At 38.3% G+C, this 24,273-nt stretch overlaps 1 protein-coding gene across 1 annotated transcript; it reads right to left on the bottom strand.

Moving 5' to 3' along the window:
• Positions 1 to 737: 737 nt before the first annotated feature.
• GCA (grancalcin) lies at positions 738 to 23,897 on the bottom strand. Its single transcript, XM_066345920.1, has 8 exons — positions 23,724 to 23,897; positions 18,195 to 18,335; positions 14,478 to 14,547; positions 10,914 to 10,957; positions 10,436 to 10,583; positions 3,889 to 4,002; positions 3,515 to 3,573; positions 738 to 2,660 (listed from the first exon to the last, which is right to left on the bottom strand). The coding sequence occupies exons 1-8, from the start codon at positions 23,748 to 23,750 to the stop codon at positions 2,634 to 2,636; spliced, it is 630 nt and encodes a 209-aa protein (XP_066202017.1). The 5' UTR covers positions 23,751 to 23,897; the 3' UTR covers positions 738 to 2,633.
• Positions 23,898 to 24,273: the final 376 nt, after the last annotated feature.

Genomic DNA, 24,273 nt, shown 5'->3' with positions numbered 1-24,273 from the left:
ACCCTTATCAGAAGTTTAGGTTTGAAATTCGCCACTAAGCTAAAACCGGCCCCTGTTGCTATGCTGCGTGTGACCTCCCTAGCCAATAGCTAAACTGCCACATCTGCTTCTGTCTATGCTTGCTTAGGATATATAAGGGCCTGGCTGTAAGCTCCAGGCGCGGCTCCCATTTGCAGCTCCTTGTGGGCACGGTGTCTCCGGACATCTCGGGAGTTCGCCCCTGCGCAGGTTAAACTGGCCAATAAAGTAACATCTTAACTCCTGAAAGTCTCCGACGTTTGTTCTCATACCTGGTGGATGCTACACTGCCCATCTGGGGCCATTGCTCAGTTGCTTGGAAATGGAGCTATTTTAGTGCCTGAGGTGAGGCCATGGAGTCATCCTCAGTGCCCTGAGCCAACTTGCTCCAACTGAGCCATGGCTGCAGGAGGGTAAGAACGAGCTAGAGAGAAGGGAGAGGAGAAGTGAAGCAGATAGGCGCTTCTCCTGTGTGCCCTGACCCAGAACCAAACCTGGAACATCTGCACGCTGGGCTTACGTTCTACCATAGAGCCAACCGGCCTGGACCACAATTCGTAAGCTTTTTGTTTTTCTTTTTAATTTTTAAAATTTATTCATTTTAGAGAGGAGAGAAAGAGAGAGAACGGGGGGGGGGGGGGGGGAGGAGCAGGAAGCATCGATTCCCACATGTGCCTTGACCAGACAAGTACAGGGTTTCGAACCGGCAACCTCAGCATTCCAGGTTGATGCTTCATCCACTGCACCACCACAGGTCAGGCACAATTTGTAAGTTTTCAACTGCACATTGTTTTGAGTAGTGTGAAGAAACCTTGAGCAGACCCAGTCTACTCTCCTGGGATGTGAATCATCCTTTGTCCAGTATATCCAAGCTGCATGTGCAGTACAATAAGGTATTTTAAGACAGAGACAGAAACCACATTCACATAACTTTTAATACAGTATATTGTTACTGTTGTTAATCTCTTACTGTGCTTAGTTTGTAAATTAAACATTATCCTCGGTATGTGTGTACAGGAAAAAATAGGATATACACAGTTAGTTCCTATCCGCGGTTCAGGCATCCACTGGGGATTTTGGAATGCATCCCTCTGGATTGGGGGGACTACTATATTCACCTATAAGCTGGGGAAGATACTCAGTTAATGTACAAGAAAAATATGAGTTTTATTAAATCTTCGCTAAGAAAGATGTAAATTGTTCACCACAACTTGAGGCTGGATTAATTTTAACAGCTTATACCAGAGATTTTAAATGCTAAAAAACTGGTAACCTAACTTTGCAACTTCCACAGTAATACCACTCAGAAAAGTTGCTGTGGTGTCTACCACGCTCCTTACCCCACATTACACAGATGCACCCCAAGACTTCAGTTTACTAATGCCAAACCACCAGCTAACGCTGTCAGAAAGGTCACGTCTATAATTTCTAAACATTTCATGGTATATTACATGATATTTTTAACTTTATAAACAGTTGGCATTATATATAAACAACAATTTAGTTTAACAAAACAAATTTAAATGTTGATATTTCATTACATTGTCATTTCCAAAAAAATTTAGGTTTAGAGAAAGACACAGTTTTAGGTTTTCTGTTTTCAGCAACAATATAAAAGTACAGAGAAAAGTTGTTTATTAAGAACTTCCCCTCCATAGATGACACTAAAACACATTGAAGAAAAATAAATGCAATGTAAAGAATAAAAAAGGAAAATTGATGCATCCTGTAGTCTTATTTCACTATAGATTATGTTATGGTTCACATAGGTGATTTAAGATAAAATTTTAGAAACTACAATTTTCTTCTTCACATTGAAAGACCTGTGAGTTTCTGTTCTCTGACAATGTGAATTAGAACAAACCCTCTTATAAATATGGCACAAAATCCAGGATTGCCCTTCAAGCTTACCTTCAAATACCAACAAATACAAATAAAATTTTAAGTAAAATTTGGAATTTTCAGATAAGCATAAATTAATTTTATCTAAGCTTTCATCATTTGGCTTCTTATATAATCTATTTTATAAGTACATTCTTCCAAGTTCATATTGTTAAAAATTAAGGTTAAGAGATACTTACATCAATTAATCATATATCAGTATTTGATAACATTATACAATTACCAATAAAGTGTTAACTTTTTTTTTTTAATTTATTCATTTTAGAGAGAAGGGAGGGAGTGGGAGGGAGGGAGGGAGGGAGGGAGAGAGAGAGACAGAGAGAGAGACAGAGAAGGGGGGGAAGATCAGGAAATATCAACTCCCATATGTGCCTTGACCAGGCAAGCCCAGGGTTTCAAACCTGTGACCTCAGCGTTCCAGGCTGACGCTTAATCCACTGTGCCACCACAGGTCAGGCAAGCATTAACTTTTCTAAAAACAAAAACATCCCAAATACAAAAACATCTTTTATTGCTTTGAATTGTGTGCTAAAATAAAAATACATTAACTTGATATAGTATATGTATATATATATTAAATATATATACAAAGGGAAGAGAGCAAACAGGTAGAAAGATGGAAAAGTTCAAAAAGCTGTAAATCAAAGTAGTCCAGTTCATTTCTTCCGAGCAGAAACATTCACAGTTTTTCCTCAGCTTTCAAATTGTAGGCATCAAATTGACATAGTACCCTGCAAAAACTAATACAAGAGCAAAATCATCAGCTGGTAACAATAAAATGGTATTTGTTTTTGATTAATTATATTCCATAAAAGCATTTTAACAAGATGAGAAACATTGGTTGGTAATGTTGGCCCTGTAACTTCCACATAAAAACGAAACAAAAACCCTAAAACGTTTATGTATGTGAAATATAACTTTTCTATAATATCAATTTAAAAAAACTAGATTCAGGTTAATAGCAACCATTTGAAATTGAGAAATAAACAGTTTATAATCTATTACAGTATAGATGAAAATTTTCTATCTCTATCAGAACTAAGAAAGATCACTATAAGTAAACTATTCTTCATAAAAATGATAGTTTTGCCCTTCAAAATGATTTGGAAGAAACACTGCTAAAAACCCATCATAAAATTTAAAAGAATTTTATATGTTTAATATAAGGTCAAGTTGGTATTTGTATCAATATTCAATCTTCATATATTTATTTATACTGATTGATTTTAGATAGAAAGAAGAAAGGGAGAGAGACATCGTGTTTTGTTGTTCCACTTATTTATGCATTCACTGGTTGCTTCTTAGACGTGTCCTGACTGGGGATCAAACCACACCTTGGCATATCAGAGCAACACTGTAATCAACTAAGCTACTCAGTCAGGGCTAAAAGTTTTTTTATATATTTAATATAAAGTTTGCATTTGTACGAATATTGAATCTTGTATTTCCATTCAGCAGAAAAATATAGAAAGAGAAAATGGCCTATAAAAGATATTATTCCCAGTTTTGGTGCCAGGGATCATTTAGCAGTTTCTGATAACTATGAACATGAAGAACACAATATAAACAACAAAAGTTTACACAAGATACTCACATCATCATATATAAAATTCACAACCCCTTGCTGCAAGTGGTCTCTTCTCTGAAAGAAATCTTTAAACAAGCAAATTATTTTTTATTATAATTAAAAATTTATAGTTTCAAATACTTGGTGTCCCCAGGCACTAAAAATAAATAATTTCATACTCAATTAAATCTTAAGTGATTATATATCTCAGACACGAAAAAAAACCTTCAAAACTGAGCTATAACAATTTTCCACTATTTGTATTTCAAAAATCTTAAAGCTTTAACACTTTGATTAGATTTAATAGTGAATAAAAAAGAAAAACATAACTTGCTGGATAAAACGACAGGGCTTAAGAAAAAGAGCTACATGATACTATACCGTCTTTAAATGGTCAATACCTGTCAATGCTCGAAGCTTCACACAGCAAGCAACATAATCATCAAAGAAGATCCTGCCATTCTTGCTATAACGTTTAACAATAGCAGCTAATGTTTGAGGACTCAACCTATAACCTAAAAAAAGGGGGATTGACAAATTAAAACTTCTAAAACTAAACATCTTAAGACCACAACAAACATTGTATTATTAAGTCATAAAATAAATTAATTTTCAAAATCCATATGTAAAAAACATGTTAAAAACAAAACAATGATAAAAACAAAACACATTCACACTGAAATTAATCAAAGCAACCGCTAATTACTAGTAATGGTACAATTCTAGCTTTGTAATAGCCAAAGCTAAAAATATATTTTTTGTTTTATATATTTGTGACCGAGATAGAGAGGAAAGGCAGAGAGATGAGAAGCATCAATTCTTCATTGAGGCTCTTCAGTTGTTCACTGATTGCTTTCTCATATGTGCCTTGATTGAGGGGCTACAGCAGAGCAAGTGACTCCTTGCTCAAGCCAGGGACCCTGGGCTCAAGCCAACGACCTTGGGCTTCAAGTCAGCAACTTTTAGGCTCAAGGCAGGGACCATGGGGCCATGTCTATGATTTCACGCTCAAGCCAGCAACCCCTTGACTCAAACTAGATGTGCTTATGCTCAAGCCAGCGACCTCGGGGTCTCAAACCTGAGTCCTCTGCATCCCAGTCTGACGCTTTATCTACTGCACCACCACCAAGTCAGGCTTAATGTTTCAATATTTCAATTCTGTAATTTTATTTTTTGTATGCAAGTATATTTGTCTTTTTTTTACTAAGGTATAAACTGACATATTATATTTTAGATGTACAATGTAATAGTTTGGTATCTATATGTATTGCAAAATGATCACCACAGTAAGTCTAGTTGATATCTGTCACCACATATAGTACAAATTGTTTCTCCTTGTGATAAGAACTTTTAAGATCTACTGTACTTTCTTGGCAACTTTAAAACATGCAATACATTATTATTTACTATAACCACTGTGCTTTATATTACATCCCCACAGCTTACTTATTTTATAATTGGAAATCTGTACCTTTTGACCTCCTTCAACCATCAATTCTGTAAATTACAGATCTTTAAAGAGTAGCAAAGCAAGGATTATCAGTGACCTTTGCTATCATTCAAATCCTATACTTTTCATTGAATATTTTACTTGCAAGTATCTTTTATAGCCAGAGAATACTTAAGGGTCAACATGGTTATTAAGAAGAAAAAGAAATAGAAAAATGTTATTCCTTTATGTCCCATAACCCTTATGCTGTTTTTTCACAGACTTCTATCACTATTTTCTTGGTTCTTTGTTATCTAGGCCTGTGGTCTACAAAAGTTTTAGATTGTGTACTCCTATCAGTAAAAAGTTTTGAATCATTCATTCTAGGATATTAACAGTTATAAACTCTATACAAGTATTACTGTTTGATTTACATTTTAAAATATATCTAAAACTAAAAATTAAAAAGAATGAAATAAAAGTAGTTAGAAATAGATAAATTAATATAGTCTACTTTCTGTAACACTTTAGATGGTCTTCTGCATTTAATGAGATGTATATACATATTACCTGGGTTAGTAGATTTGGACAAAAACACTGATCCATTCAAAGGGGGAAAATACAAATGAAAGTAGAGAAAATTCTATGTGTATGTATAATAAATGTAATATAAGAAACTTGCTAAAAGTAAAAGCAAAGGTACAATAGGAGAAATAAGTGAGACACATAAACTAATATAGTTTATACAAATCCATTTTGAGCTTTCTGTTAGTGTTATGATTTGGATGTAGTACTGATAAAATTCTTAAGATTTCCATACATTCTTAGCATAATAATTTGAACAATTTTAAATACATCTGAAAATCTTAAATTTGAATACCTTTTTTTTATATTCAAGTGCCTATGCGATCTCTGTGACAGTTTTCATGTTTGCAAAAGGTTATAATTTTCCAACATTATGCTGAATTTAGGAAAAAGTAAGCCATTAGTTTTTAAGGCTCTGTAATTGACTATGCATGTTTATATGGCCAGGATTTATAAAACAAAGCACTAGTTTTTATTTCTTTAAATTGGAATTTCAGATCATTTACATTGGATTCAGATTTTAACTTTCAAAAAGTTAATTTTCTTTTAATTGATTTTTATTGTTTACATATTCTACTGTTGCCCTGAATGCATCCCCCCTCCCCCATATTCCCCTCAACATCTCCCTTGCCCCCCTCCCCATAGCACCCTCCCCCCTTCCCTTCAGGTTTTTCCCATCCTATCATCCCCTTTCCCTCTGTCCTCTTTTCCTCTGGTCTCTTTGATCTCTCCCCTGTCTCAATTCTGTTCCTCAGTTCATTGTTCATTGGGTTCCTCAAATGAGTGAGGTCATATATTTTTCTTTTTCTGTCTGGCTTATTTCACTTAACATAATAGTTTCCAGGTCCATCCATGTTGTCGCAAATGGTAAGATTTCCTTCTTTTTCACGGCCCCATAGTATTCTATTATGTATATGTACCACTGTTTTTTAATCCACTTGTCCACTGATGGACATTTGGGCTGTTTCCAGAGCTTTGCTATTGTGAACAATGCTGCCATAAACATGGGGGTGCATTTCTCCTTTTGAAACAGTGCTATGGTGTTCTTGGGGTATATTCCTAAAAGTAGGATAGCTGGGTCAAAAGGCAGTTCGATTTTTAATTTTTTGAGGAATCTCCATACTGTTTTCCACGGTGGCTGCACCAGTCTGCATTCCCACCAGCAGTGCAGACGGGTTCCCCTATCTCCACATCCTCGCCAGCACTTATTCTGTGTTATTTTATTGATGAACGCCATTCTGACTGGTGTGAGGTGATATCTTATTGTGGTTTTAATTTGCATTTCTCTAATGATTAGTGATGTTGAGCATTTTTTCATATGCCTGTTGGCATATGAAAATGCCAATGGAGTAAAGACAGCCTCTTCAACAAATGGTGTTGGGAAAATTGGACAGCTACTGTCCAAATTAGCCATCTGTATGTCCTCCTTGGAGAAGTGTCTATTCATTTCTCTTGCCCGTTTTTTTGTTTGTTTTTTTGTATTTTTCCGAAGCTGGAAACGGGGAGGCAGTCAGACAGACTCCTGCATGCTCCCAACCGTGATCCACCCGGCACACCCACCAGGGGGCGATGCTCTGCCCATTTTGGGACGTCGCTCTGCCGCAATCAGAGCCATTCTAGCGCTTGAGGTAGAGGCCACAGAGCTATCCTCAGTGCCCGGGCAAACTTTGCTCCAATAAAGCCTTGGCTGCGGGAGGGGAAGAGAGAGACAGAGAGGAAGGAGAGGGGGAGGGGTGGAGAAGCAGATGGGCGCTTCTCCTGTGTGCCCTGGCTGGGAATCAAACCCGGGACTCCTGCACGCCAGGCCGACGCTCTACCACTGAGCCAACCGGCCAGGGCCCCACTTTTTGATTGGATTGTTTGTCTTCCTGGTGTTGAGTTTTACAAGCTCTTTATAAATTTTGGTTCTTAACCCCTTATCAGACATATTGTCGAATATGTTCTCCCATTGTGTAGTTTGTCTTTTTACTCTGTTACTATTGTCTCTAGCTGTGCAAAAAGCTTTTTAGTTTGATATAGTCCCATCTGTTTAACCTGTCTTTTATTTCACTTGCCCGTAGAGATAAATTGGCAAATATATTGCTGCAAGAGATGTCGGAGAGCATATTGCGTATGTTTTCTTCTAAGATGCTTATGTTTTCACGGCTTACATTTAAGTCTTTTATCCATTTTGAGTTTATTTTTGTGAATGGTGTAAGTTGATGGTCTAGTTTCATTTTTTTTGCAGGTAGATGTCCAATTTTCCCAACACTATTTGTTAAAGAGGCTGTCTTTACTCCATTGTATGCTCTTACCTCCTTTGTCAAATATCAGTTGTCCATAAAGGTGTGGGTTTATTTCTGGGTTCTCTGTTCTGTTCCACTGATCTATATGCCTGTTCTTATGCCAGTACCAAGCTGTTCTGAGTACAATGGCCTTATAGTATAACTTGATATCAGGAAGTGTGATACCTCCTGCTTTATTCTTCCTTTTCAAGATTGATGAGGCTATTTGTGTTCTTTTTTGGTTCCATATAAATTTTTGGAATATTTGTTCTATATCTTTGAAGTATATCATTGGTATTTTAATTGGTATTGCATTAAATTTATAAATTGCTTTGGGTAATATAGACATTTTAATGATGTTCATTCTTCCTTACCACACACACAGTATATGCTTCCACTTGTTTGTATCTTCAAAAAGTTAATTTTTCTTACAAATGTATTTTGTTTAGAAATGAGTACAAATAAAATCACAAGGGTAAACACAATTAAGAAAACTACTTAAGCCCTGGCCGAGTAGCTCAGTTGGTGCCATCTCGATACACCAAGATTTGGGTTTGACCTGTCAGGGCACATATAAGAATCAACCAATGAATGCATAAATAAGTAGATCAACAAATTGATGTTTCTCTCTCTCTCTCTCCTTTCCTCCTTCTCTCTAAAATAAATTTATAAAAACTTTAAATAAAAAACTACTTAAAATTGTTAACTATAAGCAAGTTAAATATCATTGTATATTATTTTATTTATTGAAAGTAGACTTAGAACCTTAGCGTATCAGAGATTGATAAAAATCTCTATTGTTCTCTGTCTTCTTTCTCTAAAAAGAAAAAATTTAAATGCCTGGTCTCTGGTAGTGCAGTGAATAAAGCGTCCATCTGGAACACTGAGGTCGCCAGTTCAAAACCCTGGGTTTGCCTAGTCAAGGCACATACAGGAAGCAACTACTATGAGTTGATGTTTCTTGCTTCTTTTTCCCCTCTCCTCTCTCTAAAAAAATAAATAAAATTTTAAAATAAGGTTAACTTTTTTTAAAATATTCTAAAATGAATACTTTCCATTTGGAAAGTATTTTGATATATTTGGAAGTATTTTGATCTCTATACTACATAAGAAAACACGAAACCAAAAAAGCAGAGCTTTTACTGCTGAAAAGCTAGACTATAATATGGAGACCTCCCACTGAGATAAATCTTTAATGTCAAATTGGAGTTCTTACCAAATTACAAAAAAACACAATAAAAATGTGAGTACTAAAACTTATTGGAATAAATTTAAATACACTCAAGAAAGAAAATTCAGAAGTTATTTTATCATCCAGAATGTATGAAAGTTCATCTTTTGAAAAAATAATGTATAGGCCCTTGCTGGTTGGCTCAGTGGTAGAGCGTCGGCCTGGTATGTGGAAACCCCAGGTTCGATTCCCAGACAGGGCACACAGAAGAGGCGCCCATCTGCTTCTCCACCCCTCCCCATCTCCTTCCTCTCTGTCTCTATCTTCCCCTCCCGCAGCCGAGGCTCCATTGGAGCAAAGATGGCCCGGGCGCTGGGGATGGCTCCTTGGCCTCTGCCCCAGGCGCTAGAGTGGCTCTGTTCACGACAGAGCGACGCCCCAAGATGGGCAGAGCATTGCCCCCTTGTGGGCGTGCCGGGTGGATCCAGGTCGGGTGGATCCAGGTCAGGCGCATGCCGGAGTCTGTCTGTCTGCCTCCCATTTCCAGCTTCAGAAAAATAAAAAAAAATAAAAAAATGTATAAAATGTTTTTTTGTTAAAGGTCTTCAGTCAGAATTTACCTACAACCTCGAAATCAAATTAGGCAACAGCTGGTAAAATATTGATATAATGCCTTTATTCCTTAGAAAATCGAAGCAAATAAGATTTATCTGATCAGCCTGACCAGGTGGTGGCACAGTGTATACAGAATTGGCCTGGGACACAGAGGACCCAGGTTAGAAACCCTAAGATCGCTAGCTTGAGCACAGGCTCACCAGCTTGAGTACAGGGTCACTGGTGGCATGAGTGTGGGATCATAGACATGACCCCACAGTCACTGGCTTGAGCCCAAAGGTCACTGGCTTGAGCCCAAGGTCGCTGGCTTGAGCAAGAAGTCACTGGCTCGGTTGGAGCCCACCAGTCAAGGCATGTATACAAAAGCAATCAATGAACAACTAATGCAGCGGTCGGGAACCAATGGCTTGCGAGCCAGATGTGGCTCTTTTGATGGCTGCATCTGGCTCGCAGACAAATCTTTAATAATAATAAAAATAATAATAATAATGTTAAAAATATAAAACATTCTCATGTATTACAATCCATTCATTTTCTACCGCTCATGTTCATGGTTGCGGGTGGCTGGAGCCAATCACAGCAGTCCTCCGGGATAACACCAAATTTTTATTGGATAATGCATAACGTACACGGGTCGTTGTATGGCTCTCATGGAATTACATTTTAAAATATGTGGGGTTCATGGCTCTCTCAGCCAAAAAGGTTCCCAACCCCTGAACTAATGTATCACAACTATGAGTTGATGCTTCTCATCTCTCTCTTCCAGTCTGTCTGCCCCTATCCCTCTTGCATTCTCTCTCTCTCTCACACACACACACAAAAATTGATCTGAGCAAAGAACAAAGATAACGTAAATGGATGCTAAAGAATTTTAATATTCTTACCCATAGCAGCAATGGCTTGATTCAGTTCATGATGCTCTACTGTGCCACTTCGGTCTTGATCAATTGTTATGAAGTGTTGTTTCCAAGCATTAAGAGCTGTCCAAAGTTCTTTGAATTCATTAAATCCCATTTTTCCTGTGTAATTTCTCTGATAGTTTTATTAACAAAAATAAATTTTGAAACCGAAGAAAATTTACTTAATCTAAAACTCCAAATCATTGACAAAAAATATACATATACTGTCTATTCTAATATATATATATTAGAATATATATATATTAGAATGCTTCTGCAAGAGTTAGCCAAATTCAGCATATATGGCTAGATTTCTAGGTAAAACTGGAAAAATATGGAATTCAAACAGAATCTTATAAAGTATTTTAAAACTGTAGTTTACTATGGTAATCTGTAACTAACAATTACCTTAAAATACAAAAGCAATTATTCAATAGTATTTTCTATTTTTATTCAAGGATACATCCAACATGGCAATCATAATTCTGCAGGTTTCCAAACTGAAGGCTATAAAACATATTAATTATTTGAATTAGAGTCTGCCTAATTTTATCTATGTAAGATTATGACAATTTATATCATCAAATTAAAATATTAAATATTTCCCCCAAAAAACCCCACAAACACTTCAATTAACAAACTGAATGTTAGCCATCTAAAGTTAAAAAAAAAGACTAAAGTAAATAAAAGTTACTACCTTCAAACTACTCACATCTAGAAGCTAGTTGTACTACCTTCAACTACATCACATCTACTCACTCAGTAAAGTTATCTGAGTAATTAAATAAGCAATTAAAAGTAATTAAAAATTGCTGTCACAGGAGAGAAGGAGGGCTTTAGTCTTTCTAACACAAATAACAAGTGGTATTTAAGTTTGACATATACTGAGAACACCAAACTTGAAGGAGTTAGCAACTAGGCTAAAGCGTGGGGTACATGAGAGGGAGTTGGATACGATGACGTCAGAAAGACAGATGAGGACCAGATTATGAAAATCTTGAATGCCAACCTAAAGATTTAGAGTTTTTACCAATGGAAGTACTGAGGAATTTTAAGGAGAGAGGGGCAATTCTAAGATCTCCATTCCAGAAACATTAGTTTACAATGAGTAGACTATAAAACCAGACAAAAATAGATGTAGGTAAATCACCTGTAGTTTTATGGCAATTGACCAAATTAGAAAAAATAAGGTTTTAAACTGAAGCAACTGATTTTCTCTTGGGGGTAGGAGGACTGGGGAAAGAAGGGAAGAAGAAATAAAACTCTTAGAATCATGGATTAGAAAATAGTAACTTTTGTAATCACAGAACTATAACTGAGGACTAAGTAGAATTTAATTTCTTAAATGCATACCATAATTACATTCAATTAGTATGTGACTGATCTCAAGACTAATTATATCGCAATCCTGACAAAGGAGATGTAGCAGAATAGTTAAGTTTATAAAATTCTAGTAGCTAAGTAGCTCATTCAAATGAATAAATAAAAATGCTTAAAATCAGTTGGTTTATTTTATGTTGTTTGCTGTTTTTGAAATTCTATAAAGAAACATATTATTTCAGCTAATTTTTAGACTCCTTAAGAAAAAACCATAAAACATTCCACAAGTTAAAATAGCTGATTTTCTATAAATGTTTAATACACTATAAATGTTAGAATAGGTGCTTATAGTATTTCAGACTGACAATTTCAACAGACTCTCAATAAACATTTACTATGAGCCTGTTAGTGTGTTTCACTTCACATAACTATACCGAATGCATTATAGTGCTATTTTACAAGTGAAGAAAATGAGGTCCAGACACAGTTTCCCAAGTTCACAGAGCTAGTAAGTGGATATCAAGATAAGGGTTTCTTCATACAAAAACTACATGAGCAGAGATAGTGAGTGTGGCTAGGTTACACGAGAATCTCTGGAGTGGTATTCCATTATCTGTCAAGCAGAAGATACCTGTTTTGTTTCAAAGTTAACATGGTACACGTTAATTAAGTGGGAGAATCTGAATAGATGAAAATAAATGCCAAGTATTGAGTCATCAGACAAGAATATCTTTAATCTCAAAATAAGATCAAGTATACATAAGGTTAAATATATTGACAGAGAGAATTTTCAGGAAAAGTTGAGTTTCCCTCTCTCCCACATCCTATTACATAGAAAGTAAATTGATTTTTTTAAGTCATAAACCTTTAGAGAAAGAGAGAATGAGAAGTAACAAAGGAATAAAATTTTGTAAGTTGGAAAAGTAGATGGACATGAGTTAACCTAGATCTGATAAAGTGTTTTCCTAGAAAAAACCCCAAAAGTTTAAAACTGGCAATACTTCTGCAAATGGGTGTGAAGGTAAGACAAAAACAGGAGTGGTTGAATGTCTGTTTATGGACATTAGGTTCAAGAAAAAAAAAAACATATCCAGAAGCTCTTAGATTTTAGAACATGATAGCAAGCCAGACTCAACAGAAGGGCCTGACCAGGAAGTGGTGCAGTGGATAGAGCCTCTGACCGGGACGCAGAGGACCCAGGCTTGAAACCCCTAGGTCACCGGCTTGAGCACAGGCTCATCTGGTTTGAGCTCAAAGGTTGCTGGCTTGAAGCTCAAGGTTGCCAGCTTGAGCCCAAGGTCACTGGCTTGAGCAAATGGTCACTCACTCTGCAGCAGTTCCTGGTCAAGGCACATATGAGAAAGCAATCAACAAACAACTAAGATGCTGTAAGATCTGATGCTTATCTCTCTCCCTTCCTGTCTGTCTGTCCCTATCTGTCCCTCTCTGTCTCTGTAAAGAAAAAATTAAATTAAAAAAAAAAAAGACTCAACATTAAAAAAAAAAAGACTCAACAGAAGTTTTAGTAAATAAAGATAAGGAAATCCCCCTAAAATAGAGGAAAAAAGGAAATAGAAAACATAAGTGATCCATTACAATAGCAGATAATCCAGAAAGAGAAATTGGAGAAAACATCACTGAAGAAAATTTCCCAGAATGAGGAAATGAGTTTTCAGACTGGGGGTGCTCACTGAGTTCCCTCAACAAACCAGGCACATCACTGTGAACTACCAGTCTAGGAAGCAAGATTTCTCAGGCCTCAAGAGCAGAAAGACAAATGACATACAGGCAGCAAACAGAAAGAGAGAGAAGCAATGGAAGCTAGAAACAATAAAGCAATACCTTTAAAATTCTAAGTGAAAATGATTTGTAACTTAAGAGGCCTATACCTGCATAATTACTTAATTCTGGGAATAGGAGGAAAGCATTTTCCGATGACTTCTCAAAAAATTTACTGTCATGCACTCTTTTTATTAAGAAGCTACCTGTTATACTTTATAGAACTTAAAAGGATGAGAAGAATGAAATAAAGAGATTCAGCTCGAGAGAGGAGAGACAACTCCTGAATGATGGCGCTGGACTGTGAGCGTGGCAGCTCCGCCGCAGAGCAAGCAGAGCGCAGCAGAAAGCGACAGGACAGTGATAGAGTTTCAGGAAAGTAAAGTTATGCAATATGGAACGTTAATCATGCCTATCTCAAGACACAAGAACAGCATCTGGAGAGTAGCAATCAGGCAAATGCCGATTACTGATCTAACACAAATTCCTGTCTAGCTATACTGAATGAATGAGAACCTTGGAAGGGTGCCTGTGTGGACTGCAAGGACGAGGGCGAGCTTAGGTTGAGAGTGAAAGCCTCATTTTCCATAGCAGAACATCTATTGATAATCATTAAAACTGAAAATCAATAGTGATTAGAAATAATGTTATTTTGAGATCTCTGGGCAAACTTCAAAATAATCACCTGAAAAAGTGGAGAGAGATTTCCTCTATGAGTGGTTAACATTGGGGAGATAGAAATGCACAATGAACAGTTATTTTCATAACAAGCTTTGCAGAACTATTTGACTCTTCTATGTGCAGAACTATTTGACTCTTCTATGTGCATGTATATCTGAGATAAATTCTTTTTTTACTATTTTAAGTAAGGGGACAAAAAGTTAGAAAATGAATTTCCAATTTCAACAAAGGGAAAAAAAGATCTCACGAGAATAAGTTCCACTAATTCCAGACTGTGTCAAACATTTCTGAAGTTCTTCTGCATCCACTTCCCCATCCTGTTAAAAATAATTATAACTTGATTTAATGTACAGTTGTATAAAAGCATATTAAAATGTAACTGTCAATTCCAAGCCAATCAATAAATATGCATTCTTCAAAATTTTACTCTACTATCAAATACAAAAAAATAAGTAATTATCGACAGCAAAGGCATATTACAGAACATCATGAAATATAAATTTTCATATTCAAATTACACTCCATTAAGTTTTCAAGCATTTCAAATATAATTTATTTTCTCCACTTCTAGAAAACAGCATAGTCATTCTGTACTGTAATAGCTCAAAATAATATCATGTGAGAAATATTGTACCACTACTTAAAATAGTTGGAAAAGCCTGACCAGGCAGTGGCGCAGTGGATAGAGCATTGGCCTGGGATGCTGAGTCAAATCCCTGAAGTTACCAGCTTGAGTGCAGGCTCATCCGGCTTGAGCACGGGCTCAACAGCTTGAGGGTGGGGTCGCCAGCTTGAGCCATCGTTGCTGGCTTGAGCCTAAAGGTCGCTAGCTTGAGTCCAAGGTCACTGGCTTGAGCAAGGGGTCACTGCTTGGCGGGAGCCCCCTGGTCAAGGCACATATGAGAAAGCAATCGACAGACAATTAAGGTGCTGCAACTACAAGTTGATGCTTCTCATCTCTCCCCCTTCCTGTCTGTCTATCTCTCACTAAAAAAGGTAAATAAAATAAAATAGTTGGAAAAGTGCCTGAAATGTGTTCACAAGTCTTTAAAACCTTCCCTTCACACCTATTTTTGGGGGAGATTATTTTTAAAAAGTTATTTTAAAATATTTTTATCACCCCCACAACTACCCACAGCAAAATTTTAGAGTTCCACACATCTTGTTAGTATTCTTCTGATTATTGTCCAAATGTTCTGAGTTTGAACTTATTATGGGAAATAAGTTTCTTTCTTTTTTACAGAATGTTTAGTTAGAGAAATAGCCTGCACAGCTTTACTAAAAGGTTTAACCATAAGAAAGCATTCTCCTAGGACATTACTTCATACTCTTATTTCCTAGATTTTATAAAAACATGTTATCTTAATTAACTGACTAATAAAAATGTCCTGCTAAACTATATGAAGAAAGTAATTATTTTGGATCTCTTTACCTGCAGTTTGAACTGGTGAATCATGATTAACTGTGCAAACCCTCAATAAATTCAGTAGTATTAGTGGTAGAAAATGACATTTTCTAATTAAATAATAAGAGTTTAAGAAAGATGATTAACAAAGAGTCAATTGCCATTGGTTAGGTTAATTAACAGGCAGCAAAATTTTGAAATGATATTTAAGTTCAAATCTTACTTGTTTAGTTACTCAACCATAATCTCCACTTATTTGTCTATAATAAAAGAGTACACCCATTCTACCCATATCACAGAGCTGCTGTGTGGAAATGTGGAAGCATGTGCACAGTCCAGTTAAAGTTGTTGGTATTATTAGCCCTGGCCGGTTGGCTCAGTGGTAGAGCGTCGGCCTGGCGTGCAGAAGTCCCGGGTTCGATTCCCAGCCAGGGCACACAGGAGAAGTGCCCATCTGCTTCTCCAGCCCTCCCCCTCTCCTTCCTCTCTGTCTCTCTCTTCCCCTCCCGCAGCCAAGGCTCCATTGGAGCAAAGATGGCCCGGGCGCTGGGGATGGCTCCATGGCCTCTGCCTCAGGCGCTAGAGTGGCTCTGGTCGCAACAGAGCGATGCTCCAGATGGGCAGAGCATCGCCCCCTGGTGGGCGTGCCAGGTGGATCCTGGTCGGGCACATGCGGGAGTCTGTCTGACTGCCTCCCCATTTCAAGCTTCAGAAAAATATAAAAAAAAATAAAATAAAATAAAGTTGTTGGTATTATTGAGACTCATGATATCTGTGTGTGTATTTATGAAAGCAAAAATCAGAATTTTCTCAAAACAACTAATGAGTAAATCATTACTGCTCAGAAAACATCATCCTATAAAAAGGAACACTGCAGAAACCTTTAACTGGACATTTCTCAGAGAGCATAATAAATTAGAGGACTATCAAAAAAGAATACAGCTGTAAAGGTGAGTTCAGTAATTGAGTTCCAGGGCCATAACATATAAGTCTGATATTATTCCTGATCTTAAAGCTGGGCAAAATTCAACATATAAAAGAACTGTCTAAATATCCGGACTAAAAGTTTAAAATGAGAGAGTTTATGTATCCATTCAACACATTTATTGAATGACTAATATACTCCTAGTGCCAACTTGGTAAAGGAGAATACAGCGAGAGCCGTGTCCTCATGGAGTTTATTTAAAAGCACAAGACTATGGAAAAATTAAAGAAAGTATCAAATAGAACAAACAGCAAATCATTGTTAACAACTGTTACACTGATATAGTTCAGAAGTCAGTCTCTAAATATATATGTCCAGTTCCTATGTTTTACATTATAATTTTATAAAATGAATTTATTATGTAGACATTTACAGGTAACATATTTATATTCTCAGTATTATACTACTCAAAAGCTCCTTACAGGCCCTGGCCGGTTGGCTCAGCGGTAGAGTGTCGGCCTGGCGTGTGGGGGACCCGGGTTCGATTCCTGGCCAGGGCACACAGGAGAGGCGCCCATTTGCTTCTCCACCCCGCTCCCCTCCTTCCTGTCTGTCTCTCTCTTCCCCTCCCGCAGCCAAGGCTCCATTGGAGCAAAGATGGCCCGGGCGCTGGGCTCCTTGGCCTCTGCCCCAGGCGCTAGAGTGGCTTTGGTCGCAGCAGAGCGACGCCTCGGAGGGGCAAAGCATCGCCCCCTGGTGGGCAGAGCATCGCCCCTAGTGGGCGTGCCGGGTGGATTCCGGTAGGGCGCATGCGGGAGTCTGTCTGTCTCTCCCCGTTTCCAGCTTCAGAAAAATACAAAAAAAAAAAAAAAAGCTCCTTACAGATAAGAATGGTATAATGTAACAGTTATAATTATATTTGGCAGCAAACAAAAGAAATGCTATTAAAGGGGTTTAAACAAATAAAGGTTTATTTTTTTTCCAGACAGAAAGAGAGATGAAGAAAGAAAGCAAAGGAGAGAAATGAGAAGCATCGAGTCGTAGATGCAGCCTCTCATATGTGCCTTGTTTTGGGGGAGAAGTTCTAGCCGAGCCAGTGACCCCCTGCTCAAGCCAGACTATGAGAACATGTCGATTATCCCACGCTTAAGCCGGCGACCCTGTGCTCAAGTTGTTTGAGCCGCATGCAGGCCAGTGACCTTGGGGTTCGAACCTGGGACCTCAGAGTCCCAGGTCAATGCTCTATCCACTTTGCCACCACCGATCAGGCCAGGGTTTCCTGTTTTATACAAGAAGTCTGGGGCTAGGTAGAACACAATAGTATAGCACCTTAATGATATCATCAATCTGTACATGTAGATCTCTTTTTTCCCAATCCTTGCTGGCTCAATCTTCACATACCACCCTGTTTCCATTTGTTGTTAAATAAACTCTGTGTACCACACATCATGCTAACAGACTTTTTAAAACAAAATGACTATCTTCATCTCTGATCTAAGAAAGAAAAGTAGTCTACATAAGTTTAAAATACAAATATGATATACACTTATACACCAAGTAAAAAAGTGAGCTCTTCTTTTAAATAGCTATCATTTTTACCAACTGGTATCTGTACTGTGTATTTAGCATCTCACCTGCCCAGCAACAGCAGTAAAGTACGTCCACATGGGGTCCCCTGCTGAGGAGTAGCTGTTCACATAAGCGGGGTATCCAGAGTACCCACCGGGGAGCACAGGCGGCCCTGTTCCAGGCATCTGACCGCTAAAATTTCCAAACTAGAAGAGTGAAAAAGGAGAAAGTTATTACAAAGGTTACCTATTAGCCACTACAATTGATCTAAAAGAAAATATTTATGAGCAGTTCATTGAAATGTGAAAACAGAGTTACTGAAAACTTCCAAATTCACTATCACAATGGCTGTTAGCTACAAAATGCTAGATATGCCCTGAATTAAGACCTAATTCCATTCATGAACTAGCATTAAAAGAACTGTGGGGGGGGGGGGAGAAATTTCTTGCCATTAATAACAATCTAATAGATGAACATGAGGCGTAATTTTTAAAAGTGCTTACCATCATCATCACTAAAATAAAAAGTAAAAAATTTAAGAAAACTTCACCTACAGGGAAACTAACAGGTAATAATATAACTAAAGACACATAATTAGAAAAATACATGGGAAAGTGTGATGAAATTGTGAATAAATCAAGGTAAACTGAATAGGGCTGAACCTCTCTCACCATCAGACAAAAATTTATATTTTAAAATGCAAGGCACCAATGAAGAGATCAATAAAGTAAAAATTTCAACCATGGCCTTTTTCAAAACTAGTCAATAACAGTAATAAGACTACCAACAATAATAATATGTAGCTATAATTTATCAAGAGCTTTTTATATCCCAGGATTACTGTTCTAAGTTCTATGTGATTTGATTTGCCAACAACTTTATGAGGTATATGAGAGTAATATATATTGTTTGCAGTTGAGGAACGGAAACTTCAAGAGGTTTCCAGAATTGGTTAAGGTCAAATAATAAGAAGCAGACCATGATTCAAAAACATTGTCTGACCCCAGAGGCTACCTACTATTGTTTCCTGCTATGGCTCTGGTTTCTCTTTTCTTTTCACTTTGGAATTTGGTATTCATGTTTAACACTTTAAAAAGCTATTTTACAGCCCTGGCCTGTTGGCTCAGCAGTAGTGCGTTGGCCTGGAGTGTGGAAGTCCTGAGTTCAATTCCTGGTCAGGGCACACAGGAGAAGTGCTCATCTGCTTCTCCACCCCTCCCCCTCTCCTTCCTCTCTCTCTCTCTCTTCCCTTCCTGCAGGCAAGGCTCCATTGGAGCAAAGTTGGGCCCAGCAATGAGGATGGCTCCATGGCCTCAACTTCAGGCGCTAGAATGTCTCCAGCAGCAACAGAGCAACGCCCCAGATGGGCAGAATGTCACCCCAGGTGGATCCTGGTCAGGTGCTTGTGAGAGTTTGTCTGACTGCCTCCCTGCTTCCCTGCTTCTAACTTTGGAAAAATACAAAAAGAAAAAAGAAAAGAAAAAGAAAGAAAGCTATTTTACTTAGTATTTTTATGAGTCTGCAGGGGAAAGAAGTATCAAGATTGTTCGTTATTCCATTTTGAACAAAAATATTTTTCACTTAGATTTTTTTTCCATATAGTGTTGCCTTTAAAAAATTTGATATTTAGCCTGACCAGGCGGTGGCGCAGTGGATAGAGCATCGGACTGGGATGCGGAGGACCCAGGTTCAAGACCCTAAGGCCACCAGCTTAAGCATGGGCTCATCTGGTTTGAGCAAAACTCACCAGATTGGACCCAAGGTTGCTGGCTTGAGCAAGGGGTTACTCAGTCTGCTGTAGCCCCATGGTCAAGGCACATATGAGAAAGCAATCAATGAACAACTAAAGTGCCACAGCGAAAAACTGATGATTGGTGCTTCTCATCTCTCTGTGTTTCTGTCTGTCTGTCCCTACCTATCCCTCTCTCTGACTCTTGCTGTCTTTGTAAAAAAAATTAAATTACATTAAAATTAAAATAAAAAATAAGAATAAAATAAAATAAATTTGATATTTAATATTATATTAGTTTCAGGTGTACAGCAAAGTGGTTAGCTATTTACGTAACTTACGAAGTGATCTTCCCAAAAATTCTAGTACGCCCTGACACTGTACAGTTATATCATTGACCATTACTGCTGTTCTTCAAATTTCCTGTGACTATTTTGCAACTGCAATTTGTATTGCACTTGCAGGGTTTTTTTGTTTCTTTTTGTTTTGTTTTTTTGCAAGAGAGAAAGAGATATAGACAGACAGGAAGAAAGAGAGATGAGAAGCATCAATTCTTTGTTGCGGCACCTTAGTTGTTCACTGACTGCTTTCTCATATGTGCTTTGACGAGGGGTAGGGCTACAGCAGAGCAAGTGACACTTTGCTCAAGTCAGCGACCTTAGGCTCAGGCCAGTGACCATGGGGTCACAATTCATGATCCCATGCTCAAGCTGGTAACCCCAGGATCAAGCCAGATGAGCCCGTGCTCAAGCTGACAACCTTGGGATTTTGAACCTCAGTCCTCAGCATCCCAGGCAGACGCTCCATCCACTGTGCAACCGCCTGGTCAGACCCCACTTGCATTCTTTAAGGATCAGCAGAGATTGTCAGGTTGTCAGAAGGCAAAAAGACACAAGAGTTTAAGAATGGGGGTGGGGTAAACAAAAGATAGAGATCTTTTGTAGTCCTTTCAAAACCCCAAGAGTGGGATGTGTAAGGACAAAAGTATGCAGGAAGTACTGGAGCTCCAGCAAATGTCCTCAAGGTGGTAGTCAAAACCTAGACTCTGAAGCAATAAAGTAAAAGCAAGAAAATGGGACATTAAAAATATTATGAATTAAAGCCCAAAAAACAGATGTGATTGTTTAAAAGTTGCTTATTTGGGAAGAAGAGATAAGACCATCAAGGTGCAGACCAAGCTGAAGAATAAAAAAAGGAGAGTATATAACCACAAATATAATTTAAATTATTACCAAATGCTATGAATACCTTTTACCAATATATTTGAAAATGTAGATAAAATGGGCCTTCTAAAATCTATAAATTACAAATACTGACTCAAGAAAAAAAAAGACTTTGTTTTAATGGTAGGTGAGCATAATTTGCACCTTAATAATGAAAATAAGCAAAATTTGCAAAAATATTATTTTAAAATTTTCTTACCAACAGAGGAAAACTCCCAGGCCAATATTTGAGGGCATGTCTAAACCCTGAGATAAAAAGATTGGCAAAACTCCCATAGCTTTTGCTCTGAGGGCATGTGGCAACAACCAACACCGAGGTATTGGTTCCACACCTACAAGGACATGGAGGGCAACTAAGTCTTAGGGCATATCCAAGAGTTTAGGGCTTATTGGGAACCCACACCACCTTAAGCCTCTCAAAATGAAGAAAAACTAAAAACAAATTTTATCAGAAAAGAGGCCAAACTAAACAGAAGTGTATTAGTGGAAAGCTAATGTTGAGGTGATGCCCAAAGAGGACAATGGACCATCTACTAAAGCATCTCTATTTGTTCCCTGAGGAACACACAGTTTTGGGGTTTCTTTTAAACCACTCAGGCCAGCAGTATTATATAAAGAATCTGGCCTTATGAAAAACCTTCTTTTCTTCCTGACACACAGCATTTAACTCCCCCAAAATCCAGTATGTAAGGTATGTGAGAGCTGGTAGTGGTCAGAGTAAAGATGATAGCAAATTCTCATCTCCCCCATGCAAAGGCAGACTCCCCCTACCCCCTTGAATCTAAGCTGGGCCTTAGCTTTAGCTGATGGAATACAGTAGTAGAAATTGCACCATGTCCATTCTAGGCTTAAGACTTCAAGAGGTAGCTTTCTTACAACAAAGTCAGCCTAAAGACGCTCAAGACTCACAGAAGAGTCCATGTGGAGCACTGGAGCTCCTAGTCAGTAAAGCTATTCCCTAAAACTAGTTTTAAAAATGTGTATTTCAAGTGTCTCCCTGATAGTGTCAAATGAATCAAAACTGATTGTGATATCGTCATTATCTGGTAAGGTGACTGAAGGCAAGCTTGGACTTAAAAGCATTAGCAATGTCATTTTCATATTGTTTGGATATTTTTGAATTTTGAATCTTTACTATTATCTTTGATTTCTAGTTTTTTTTCCCCAGAAAATTTCAAACTACTGGTCCATTTTGGGAAGATTACTTTAGTTAAAACTTCACTGCTCACAAAAATGAGGGGATCAGGGCAGGCGCAGATACTCCAGTACTTTCAGCCTTTTATATAGCGCATTTTCACCAATGAAATAAAAGTTGGTTTTACATTTTATTTGCATAATAAAACAACTTCCTTTGACTTGTCATTTGCTTTTCTGATGTTCTTGTTTAATAAAAAAAATCAAATGCTTCTTTTTATCGTTTCATATTCATTTTGAAATATTCCCTAATTTTTGTGAGCAGTATAGATGATATAATCCAGGGGTCTCAAACTCGGGGCCGTGCGGCCCGCAGACTAATCAAACTTCGTGGATTAATCTGCGGGCCGCACAAAATTGGTGGGCGGGCCGCGAGTTTGAGACCCCTGATATAATCTATAACTCCAGAGAACTCTGTACATATATACTGCGTGCAATAAATCACAATAGGCTGAAAGGAAACAAGTTGAAAGGACGATGTATAGAACTCCACTCCATCCCTCAGGATACTTACTGCCTGTTACTTAAATCGGTGTGAAAATGTGAAAAGTTCCACTGGTGTATGCTACCGTGACTAATTTTTGAAGAAGTCTTTACCTTCTTCAAGCACCTTCAATTTTCTTACTAAGTTTAAGGACTGATTAGAGGTAGACACAGTCAAGTAGAAGAGGCCAGGAGGTACCCGGGCAAGTTTTCAACACTGCCGTATGACAGTGTTAAGTCCTACATTAAATATTAGTAAAGCTCAATTTCTCTTTCTAGGTAGAAAAAAAAAACAATTAAAATTGGAAACATTATTTTCTACACCCCAATGGATCATCCCTCATGCCCACTTTTTAACACCAAGTGCGCTCACCCATTCTGGAGGTCACTAACATAAATACTAAAGGTTGGGCTCCTTTCTGAAAAGAAAAAGCTAGCCTCCCAAGATCCTACAGTTTATAATTCCCATTTCTCAAAGGGGATGCAAAATAGATATGTACGAAAAACTAACCCTTCCCATCCTCCAAAAAGTCTACAAGAACAGAATGTCCTTGCCAGAATGGTAAAGGTTGTGAGGCTTTTAGCATACCTTAATTTCTTCATAAGCAACTTAAAGTACAGAAAACAAGTGGTCAGAAATTCAGAAAGAGGATGTCTAGCAAAACTGAGTGGCATATGGGGGGGGGGGGTTAACACAAAAGATGACTGCAAGAAAAGAGTGCGTTTTTCCACGTTCCAAGAAAGAAAATTCCGAAAACGCATCACACTCTTGGCGACCCCAGAACGCGCCTCGGGGCCAGAACCCTCGGCCGGACCGGGCTTCCAGCACCGCGCGGACAGCCGGCGCCACCCAGCACCGGAGATGGTGGAAAACAAGGACCGAAGGCAGCCCAGGTACGTCGGCACCGCCAGCACGGCGTCACAACCCGGGGAGCCGAGGCCGCGGTGAAAAGCCTAGGACTCACCCCTCCTCCGTATCCCGGGTAGGCCATGCCAAGCCGAGCAAGCGTAGCCCGTCACCCTCAGTCTGCGTCCGCCCTCCCGGGTGAGAAGCGGAGGTGCAGGTACAGGTGCACCGGAGACTAAAAGACGCGCTCGCAGCGTCGTTTGCTTCCCTGAGACGCCCCCTGAGGAGTCTAGCCCCGCCCTTCTCTGTTCTAACTGGTTGAATTCCGTCCTTGGGAGCCCACACTGCCGGAGCCCGCCCCTTTCCTAAGGCTATGTCCACCTAGCTCGTCTCTGATTGGCTGAAAATGCCCAGCTTTTTTCCTGCTAGGCTCCTATTGGCACGCTCAGGTCTCGCGCTCTCCTCTAAGCCCGAAGAAGACCGCAGCGCTTTTTCACTGTCCTCTTTCGAAAAGGTTTCTAGTCCTAAATTTCTTTTACCTTTAGAAACTTCAACTTTCCCCCCCCCACACACACACACTTTCTTGAGCCGGACTTCCAAATGCACGTCTATGAATTTCAAGACTTGCAGTATAACTCATTTATTTTTGAATATCGTTGATGTTCACA

The sequence above is a fragment of the Saccopteryx leptura genome, chromosome 7 (assembly GCF_036850995.1).
Source record: "Saccopteryx leptura isolate mSacLep1 chromosome 7, mSacLep1_pri_phased_curated, whole genome shotgun sequence".
Lineage (NCBI taxonomy): Eukaryota > Metazoa > Chordata > Mammalia > Chiroptera > Emballonuridae > Saccopteryx > Saccopteryx leptura.
This window is presented reverse-complemented; position numbering and strand designations above follow the sequence as displayed.

Coding starts and splice junctions, on each gene's coding strand:
- GCA (XM_066345920.1), bottom strand. CDS start 23,750: ATGGCCTACCCGGGATACGGAGGAGGG. Junction 10,584..10,913: donor TTATGATTGCCATGTTGGAT/GTATCCTTGAAT, acceptor TAAAACTATCAG/AGAAATTACACAGGAAAAAT. Junction 4,003..10,435: donor TCAAGCCATTGCTGCTATGG/GTAAGAATATTA, acceptor CCCTTTTTTTAG/GTTATAGGTTGAGTCCTCAA.